Source organism: Archocentrus centrarchus, chromosome 1 (genome assembly GCF_007364275.1).
Source record: "Archocentrus centrarchus isolate MPI-CPG fArcCen1 chromosome 1, fArcCen1, whole genome shotgun sequence".
Taxonomy (NCBI): Eukaryota; Metazoa; Chordata; class Actinopteri; order Cichliformes; family Cichlidae; genus Archocentrus; species Archocentrus centrarchus.
In genome coordinates this window covers 32,063,656-32,073,597 of record NC_044346.1, presented here as the reverse complement: position 1 = coordinate 32,073,597, position 9,942 = coordinate 32,063,656, and the positions used below count along the sequence as shown (strand labels likewise).

Sequence of the window (9,942 nt, the reverse complement as noted above, 5' to 3'; positions counted from 1 at the left end):
GAGCTAGTTTATACTCTAGGACTTTTTTTAAACAATAAGGAAACTGGAATTCTAAATAAATAAATAAATAAGTTGACAAATACACAAAAAGTGTCCTGTAACCTTTTATTACATTCTATCATCACTGGTAATCTTTCAATAAATATACTTTATGCATTCAAACATCCTGAAATATTAGCTGAAGGTCAGTTCACTCACTTAGTGGCATCCATCCACCCTTTTCCCTGAATTTACTTGTCAAGGTTTTTGCCTCTGAAACCTTTGGTGCCAATCTTGGATAATTATTGTCACAATTTAAAGTTACCACTGTCACTTCACACCAAAAGTTTCTGGTTCAAACCTGACAGCCAACAGGAACTTTTCCACATGCAGTTTGCATGTTCTCCCTGTGCAGGTTTCTCCAGGTACTCCAGCTTCCTCCCACAATCTAAAGACTTGTATGTTAGCTTCACTGACTATTCTAAATTGGCTTTAGGTGTGAATGTGAGCATGAATGATTGTCCTTGTGTGTATATATGGTTGCAGGTACAAAATACATTTCACTGTGCATTGTACTGTGTATAACTGTGCATGTGACGAATAAACACTATCTTAATCTTAATCTTAAAATCTTTCTGTGTAGGCCTGTGATGGACTGGTACTCTGTCCAGGGTATACCCTGCCTCTCGCCCTATGGCAATGGTTAACAAAATGGATATATGAATGTTTCTTGCTACTAATCCTGCAGAATTTTTTTTTCTGTAAGCACGAAGTACCGCAGCAATTTCCTAATGCTGTGAACCTGTTCACCCATATGGCAATAAAAACCTTCTGATTCTGATTCTGATTCTGAATAAAAAAAAAAATGCCATATTCTAAAACAACCCTACAAGAATATGTAATTTCTTTTGCAGTAGCGGCAGATGTTTCAGAGGTAAACACAGCAAAAGCTAATCAGAAAACCACTTAACACATTCTGGATGACATAAAACAAGTGCTAGTCATTTTGAATCTGGATGACCACAACCCTTTAAATCAGTAAAATATAAATTAGCATTCAAGTCAAATGGGGTTCTTGTACAATTTGACGAGCAGTAAAATATAATTAAAACACTTTCATTGTTCATTATCATCATGATTATTTTTCTATAAAATCAGAAGCTATTATAACTGGCAAATCATCACCAGTCTCTTTCATGGGGTTCTCTGTAGGGTACACCTAAAATAATAAAAACATCCCTCTCTGTCGGTGTGGGAAGTGGCATGCCACCATGCACCTTCACGCTGCCTTGACGTACCACATCTTTGTTTAGTGAGTGCTCTGATAAGCTCATTCTTTTTGTCTTTGCCAGGGCTCTCATTGAGCGGTTAAAGTGTGCCGACCCAGTGAAATACACGAGAGCACAGGCAAACTCATCGTAGGGCACTATGATGATATCCAGTCTGCGATGGCGTTGGTCAGGTCCTGGCAAACGGCACACACCCATGTATTTCTTCTGCTCTCCATTCTCCTCGTGGCTTACCAGGTCATCGGTTAAAAACCCTTAAAATAAAGGAGGGCAGAAATAAAAAGATTTTTATTTTATTTGAAAATACATGCTTAAGTTCTGTCGATCTGAAAAAGACAAAGCTTACCACTGTTATGGAGGGTCTGTAAAACTTTGATAAAAACGCCCTTGTGGGACTTGCCATCAGGGTGAGATATAAGAACATCAACATCTCCACATGTGGCCTTTCCCCGACGATAGGAACCACACGCCATCGCCACCAGGCCTGGGTCTATGGCTTGTGCGGCATCCCTTACCTGTACATACAGAGAAAAGTCTGTCTATACAGGACAACAACTGATACACTGATAACTAGTAGTGACTTTATGGATTTCTTTACAAATAAAATTTTAGACATTAGAGAAAAAATTATTCATAACCATCTCAAAGATTATTCTTCATGTTCGGCTGCTTTCAGCACTGCTGGTATTTGTTTAGACTCTTTTGCTCCAGTTGATCTTTCGTTGTTAACTTCAATAGTTACTTCCTCCAAACCAGCAACATGTTTATTAGATCCCATTCTTACTAGACTGTTCAAAGAAGTCTTTCCAATTATTGATGCTTCAATCTTAAAAATGATCAATCAGTCTTTATTAGTTGGCTATGTACCACAGACCTTCAAGGTGGCTGTAATTAAACCTCTACTTAACAAGCCATCACTTGACCCAGCTGTCTTAGCTAATTATAGGCCAATCTCCAACCTTCCTTTTCTCTCAAAGATTCTTGAAAGAGTAGTTGTAAAACAGCTAACTGATCATCTGCAGAGGAACGGTTTATTTGAAGAGTTTCAGTCAGGTTTCAGAATTCATCACAGTACAGAAACAGCATTAGTGAAGGTTACAAATGATCTTCTTAGAGCCTCTGACAGTGGACTCATCTCTGTGCTTGTCCTGTTGGACCTCAGTGCAGCTTTTGATACTGTTGACCATAACATTTTATTACAGAGATTAGAGCTTGCTATAGGTATTAAAGGTATTGCACTGCAGTGGTTTGAATCATATTTATCTCATAGACTCCAATTTGTTCATGTAAATGGGGAGTTTTTTTCACACACTAAGGTTAATTATGGAGTTCCACAGGGTTCTGTGCTAGGACCAATTTTATTTACATTATACATCCTTCCCTTAGGCAGTATTATTAGAAAGTACTGCATCAATTTTCATTGTTATGCAGATGATACTCAGCTTTACCTATCAATGAAGCCAGATGACACACATCAATTAGTTAAACTGCAGGAATGTCTTAAAGATATTAAGGCCTGGATGACCTCTAATTTTCTTGCTTCTAAATTCAGATAAAACTGAAATTCTTGTTCTCTGCCCCACAAATCTTAGAAACATGGTGTCTAACCAGATACTTACTCTGGATGGCATTACTTTGGCCTCCAGTAACACTGTGAGAAATCTTGGAGTCATTTTTGACCAGGATATGTCTTTCAATGCACATATTAAACAAATATGTAGGACCGCTTTTTTGCATTTGCGCAATATTTCTAAAATTAGAAACATCCTTTCTCAGAGTGATGCTGAAAAGCTAATTCATGCATTTATTACTTCTAGGGTGGACTATTGTAATTCATTATTATCAGGCTGTCCTAAAAGCTCGCTGAAAAGCCTTCAGCTGATCCAAAATGCTGCAGCTAGAGTACTGACAGGGACTAGAAAGAGAGAGCATATTTCTCCCATATTGGCTTCTCTTCATTGGCTCCCTGTTAAATCTAGAATAGAATTTAAAATTCTTCTCCTCACATACAAGGTCTTGAATAATCAGGCACCATCTTATCTCAAAGACCTCATAGTCCCATATCACCCCAATAGAGCACTTCGCTCTCAGACTGCTGGCTTACTTGTGGTTCCTAGGATACTTAAGAGTAGAATGGGAGGCAGAGCCTTCAGCTTTCAGGCGCCTCTTCTGTGGAACCAGCTTCCAGCTTGGATTCGGGAGACAGACACCCTCTCTATTTTTAAGATTAGGCTTAAAACTTTCCTTTATGATAAAGCTTATAGTTAGGGCTGGATCAGGTGACCCTGAACCATCCCTTAGTTATGCTGCTATAGGCCTAGTCTGCTGGGGGGTTCACATAATGCACTGTTTCTCATTCACCTTATTTACTTTGTTTATACTCCACTCTGCATTTAATCATTAATTGATATTAATCTCTGGCTCTCTTCCACAGCATGTCTTTCTCTCCCCTCAGCCCAACCGGTCGCGGCAGATGACTGCCCCTCCCTGAGCCTGGTTCTGCTGGAGGTTTCTTCCTGTTAAAAGGGAGTTTTTCCTTTCCACTGTCGCCAAGTGCTTGCTCATAGGGGGTCGTTTTGACTGTTGGGTTTTCTCTGTATTATTGTAGGGTCTTTACCCACAATACAAAGCGCCTTGAGGCGACAGTTTGTTGTGATTTGGTGCTATATAAATAAAATTGAATTGAATTGAATACACAATCCTCTTCACTGCAAAAAACATTCCACTTTTTATTAACCTTCTGATGTTTACAAATTATCCTTTTACATTTAGTTTTTTTTTGTATGCTTGCTTGTTTTTCTATGTTCACTGGCAAAAGAAAAAGTAAGCTTCTACCTGTTCCCAGCCAAATACTGGGAGGCAGCCTTGCTAAAGCATCACATATTATTCTGACAAGCTCAAGGGAGCACACATGCTTTAGCCATCTATCTAATGTGCACACTCTATCTGGCAACTTTGGAGGAAAAATAAAATGTAAGTAATACAATATGAAAACAACTAGCGTTGTACTTAACGCTCTGGAGTGAACAGGTATCTGGCTAGCTTAAGATGCAGCAAGTTTTAGGATTTACTTTTCCCCTTTGGGATCCTCCACTTTGTGAGAAGGCAGTCTGGTTTTCCCATCATCGAGCACTCAAGGAAAGCTGACACAAGCTTTTTCCTACCTCACCCCCTTTTTCTACATTTCTGACAGTTCAAGAAGGTATCTTATTCAGATATCTCACCTCTGTGTAAACATGACTGACCATATCAGAGTGCTGAATGAGCCAAAGATATTTCAGTCATCATCACAAAATTACACGAGCTTGAAATGTGATAGATGAAGATGCATTACCACTTTTTCTATGGCTCCTGCTTCTTCTCTGGGCATTCGGTCTAGAAAGTCACTGTAATGCTTGAGTCCTATTTTCTGAGTGCTGTTCAGGTGGGCTTTTGTGCGGATATCCTCCAAAGTACGAAATCCCTGATGGGCAAATTACAAGAAAAAATGTTAAATAGCATGTCTCACATTATAGGCATTTGCTTACTAATTCATTTATTATCCTAATTTGTAAATAGAATAAAATTAAAGTAGTCACAGGGAGGAGATAAAGTGACCTGGAATGTTCTGGAACCGTGTTCTGGCATCTTTGATTAACGAGTAATTAAATTAACATTCAAGTCAAACAGGTATTTTGTATGAAAGTGCCTATCAAGTGTATTCATTTTTCATGCTCTGCAGCCTGGCAGTCCAAGCCACAGAGACTGTTTGGTCACCCTATCTTTCTAGGATTTTTTCCTTCTTATCAGTCACGCGTTCATGCTGCAGATGTCAATAAAGTTGTGGTCACAATACTTCAGCACGTAGCTAGCACTTCTGAAGAGCATAAGCAGAGCAACTTTTTTTTTTTTTTAAATGTTGAGTAATTTCAAAAGCAACGTTTCAAATAGCTCAACAAATATCAGCAAACACCCAAAATGTTTTTATGGAGTTTGACACAGTGTCTGTTTTGCACATTGCCTTTGTACCTGATGAAAGTCAGACTAAACATCATAATTTAATAAATGTATAAGCAGTAAGCGAGACAATGTGCAGGAGTTACATTCAATTGTTTTGATTAACTAGAAATGTAAAACTCATACGCAATGTCCAAATTCATGTTAGATCAGACGGTGGATCTGCATATGTTGTGCTGTTGAGGTTATCTGTTATTTCCTATTTAGAAATGTATTTGAAATAAAATTATATGCTAAAAAATTTCATGTTATTCTAAGGTTATACTGGACAGTAAGCGCAGGCTAAGCTGTGTAATTTGCAGTATTGTGGTAAAGTTCACAATGATGAACTCTGTTGCACTGGTGCACTGCATACTGTGGTTTCCACGGTCACTGCTAAGTTAGGTCCTGGGTAGCAGCAGTGACTTTGTGTGAGAGAAAGGGAGATAAGGCACTGTAGGAGTTCTGGATTGAAATGTATCATAAAATTTTGCAATAGCAAAAATGACAGCAGAGGTTTAACTGGTTTAACTGCAGGTGAAACAGCTTTTAAAACCTTATTTGTAGGTAAAGTCAGTCAAAGTTAAAGTTAATTTGCAGTGCTTCAAATCTACTATAGCTCACAATAGAAATCATGACTTATTTCTAAGTAAGTCATTTACGCCTGTAGTATTAGCGTGTTAGTGTTTCCCCACGTGCCAAATCCCACTTTAACTGCTGATCACAGCTGAACCTTTAATAAATATCTTCTGTTAAACTTTGTTAAATGGCTCTGATTTCATTTGACTGAATACCAAGGCTTCTGATAATGATATAACAATACACGTTCTAGCACACATTTTTTTTTTCACCTGAATTTATGTTATTTTGTTGTAAAGAGTTGTGAGAAAATACAAGTACTTTTTTGTATGAAAATTTTAAAGCTCTCTGTAGACAAACTGTCTAATAACTGTTTAATAACAACACTATTTTAAAATAATCTTAAACACATCTTTGGTAGTTGTGCAGTGCAATCAGTCAACATGTGCAGCAATACCAGTACAGCAGAAATGCTGGCACTATATCAATCAGGCTGTTTTATCTGTCAGGCTGTAGGCCAGAGTTTCAGTCTTAATTCCAATTCTATTACCTCCCATTTCATGCAATAGAAGCAGATATCTTATCACTGTGTTGTAAAACATACTGTGAAACAGAAAAAAAACTTTAAAGACACAGACAACATTACATTACACCAACAACCTTTTATGGGTACTATCTTTTTACTTCAAACTCCCTGTAATATATTGAATATGTCAGTTTTTACCTGTTGGTACCACAGTTGTGCGGTCTTAGCTCCTGCACCCCAGATGTTGGTGAAAAGCTCCAGCACTGGCACGGCCTCACTGATGTGATCTAGCTTCCGCAAATGACCGCTCTCCATAATCTCTTCAATTTTGTCAGCCATGCGCTTTCCTATTCCTGGGATCTGACAAGCTTCCTGATACCAATGGGGGAATAAAAGCATTAAAAAAAAAATGAAAAGCCAGATAAGCTCTGTATTATCACGTTAGATACACAGCCTACAGTTCACAATGCCATACAGATAATCAGTATTGTAAATATTGCATTTAAAGTATCTATGTAAGGCTACCTGATATGACGTAATGGGTTTATGGTAGCTCTTCAGTGCATTGACAGCCTTGGAGTAGCCCAGCGCCCTCCACTTGTCCCCCTGATGTGTGTAGGCCTTGGCCAGCAATTCAAGTTTGTCTGTGATGTGCTTGTTGAAGTTATTACTTTTGGACTGAGAGGACTGGGCACAGACCCACTTCCCTGATACTGGCTTCTTCGCAGCAGTGTCTGGACCAAGGGAGAGGCTGGGGCCAGGAGTCTCCTCTTTGGGGTGCTGGCCAGTGATGAGGGCTTCCAGATCACTCTGAGAGACGCCGTCTTCTTCTCCCTGCACTTCCTCTTTGCTGTCTGGGACTGTCTGAGAGCAGGATGTAATGTAAAATAACTGTTTCTGTTTCTTGCGTTTGGGGTCTAAACCTTTTCCCCTGACTGTACCAAATGATTACTAACTGAAAGACTGAAAATGCACTAAGAAGCTGTAAAAGAGTGTTTTCTACGTGATCTGGAAACCTACCATGTCTGTGTTCTCCTCTTGATCAGTCACCGGCTCTATCACAGTTTCAGCAGCGGGTTTGATATTTAATGACTCTTTTTTAATTTCTTCATGCTTTGTTTCAGAATCCCTAAGTGGATAGAACATTAAAAATGTCATTTGTTTAAAAACTTATTAAGTTTTCATGTATATTGCTGTCAACAAACTCTGCAAACACTACCATTAACGGGAGGTAAATGTAAGGTAGCACTATTACACACACTATCCCTAATGCTTGTGACAAACTGGGATAATCATGCACTAAAAATACAATTTGAACATCGACTTTCTAAGAAAGTGCTTTTAGATCACAAACCTCTGGGGTAAAAGAAGGCTGTAGGCGGCTACATCCACCAACTGTTTCTCACTGATGCACAAGCTCAACCAGGTGCATTTTACCAGTTGGACTCCAGAGGGCATACAATCTACTTTCAGCAAGCGTAGAGCCCTTTCGCTATCCATGCTGTCGTTGACAACAACATGAGTGACATCGGGACACAGTGAACTCTCCGTCCGTCCTCCATTCTGCTGAATTTGTCTTTGAAAAATCTGGCATCTGGCACTTCCTATTCCAGCTGGCAGAAGGTATACCGTCACGCCGTTAAAAGTGTTTCCTGAGGCAGAAGATGTTAAAATGAACAGGTTACAATCCCAACAAACAAATATTTTGCACTGTCTAGCAAATACTCTGGCATAGCATTCATTTCTCTCTTAATGCAGTGCTCTTATGCAGCCATCTTTATAGTTTTATATCTTATCTTCAGTTTGTTTCAGTCATTCTTTCTGTAACGTGGACACATGCATGCAAACACAATAACCACCTGTGACATCACATTCATCAGCTTTCTTCTTTAGTGGGGGTGCGTCCTTCCCCTGTAGCACTTTTGCCCTTCTAACTTTAGGGAAAGCTTTCATGATACCACGACGAGACTCCATCTTTTCTGGTGAAGGGGGGAACCAGTGGCCTGTGGTATAAAAGAGAATTATAACTGCAGTGCAAAACTGGGAACCACCCACAAATTTGGAAAGAAGTTGCATAACAATTGTGCTCCATAGAGTAATTCTAACAGCGATGGAGTCTAGCTTGTTGACATGAGAAAACTGACTGACGTATGTTACATTCTGTGAGAAAGTCAACACATTTACTGTTCTTTTAACATGTACTTCAATGCAAGTGTATAACACATCTAAAAATGTTCCAATTATTCTTAAACATTTCAAGAATAAAACATTTTAAAAGAGTGAAAAGAAACAAATCTTGTTCAGTTCTAGTGCAATCCTTCATTGTAATGTTTTGAATTTGGCAGCAATTTTAGCGCATTTAGTTTGAAAGTGGTGGGAAAAGTAACCAGATTCACTACTGTTAAGAGTACCACACTACACTATAACAGTACTGCATGTAAAAACATACTCAAGTGAGCATAAGTATTTTCAACAGCGCGTATCTCACAGCACCTGAACAACTTATCAGTACCAGGATTTAGAAAAGCTGATAAATGATCATTTAAAAAAGTAAAGAAGAGACTGGAAAAAAACACCCATCACACATGTTATGAGTGTTGACGGTGCACTGTTTGTTCACCACAGGTCACTCTGCAATCCTGTTATACACTTGTTTGTAACCCCGCAAACAACAATTAGCTGATCCAAGAGAGCCAGACAGAGTGTAAAGCAGTAAATACACACACAACTACACAAACAGATGTAAGCAAATCTGGTCATATTTCATGTGCCTTACAGGACAAGAAAATTGACTGATATCCGATTATCAATTTTAAAAGCCTTTACTAATCAGGGTCAAGTTTTTTAAAAGAAATCTTAGTACAGAAGGGGTACATTTATCATCTGTTTTCTAATTATAATGATGAATTTATCTGTGAGCAGCATTTAAAGGATTAAAGTTTAAGGGTTTGGTAAGCTGAACTACCATTTACATGGCAGTTTTATTATTATAGCATTATAATTATGTCACATAGATTTTGTGCAGTTTAAAGTGCAGTGTTTCACTCTGAAATGCAAAGTAGCATATTATACTCCAATACAAGGACATTTGTCCCACCATTTGACTGGTGTGTCACATCTTTAATTATATTAGCCACATCTACAAAACTACAAAAGTACCTCTCTCTTTCCTTGCCTTACAGTTACTACTATAAAATTACTTCGTGGACTGTCAACACTGGTGTATAATTTATACGCTTAATATAGAGTCTGTAATTTGGACACACACAGAATTCACTGGAAGTGGGAGCTTCACAACTTTAAATCCTAAGAAATCAACGTTTTATAAAAATAAACTGTAAGCTACCTTTAGCTGAAGCTGATGTTAGGAATAGCAAACACACGGCATTTAGACTATTTCAATTGTAGTTTTCGCTCACCATATAAACTAAGCTTTAAAAAAAAATCTAAAACTGCTAATCATAACTGCACGTTTAAAGCCGCTTTAAACCCTTTAAACTCAAATGTTTTGGCTCTTACCCATGTGAAGAGGGAACCATGTATACAGGAACTACAAAGAGGGTCAACGATCAATATAAAGGTTTCACTTCCGGT

General features: G+C 38.4%; 1 protein-coding gene across 1 annotated transcript; it reads right to left on the bottom strand.

Moving 5' to 3' along the window:
• Positions 1-98: 98 nt before the first annotated feature.
• On the bottom strand, positions 99-9,909 carry poll (polymerase (DNA directed), lambda). The gene is made up of 9 exons (XM_030735267.1): positions 9,868-9,909; positions 8,208-8,351; positions 7,703-8,000; positions 7,369-7,477; positions 6,874-7,212; positions 6,547-6,720; positions 4,603-4,731; positions 1,615-1,783; positions 99-1,522 (listed from the first exon to the last, which is right to left on the bottom strand). The coding sequence occupies exons 1-9, from the start codon at positions 9,869-9,871 to the stop codon at positions 1,161-1,163; spliced, it is 1,728 nt and encodes a 575-aa protein (XP_030591127.1). The 5' UTR covers positions 9,872-9,909; the 3' UTR covers positions 99-1,160.
• Positions 9,910-9,942: the final 33 nt, after the last annotated feature.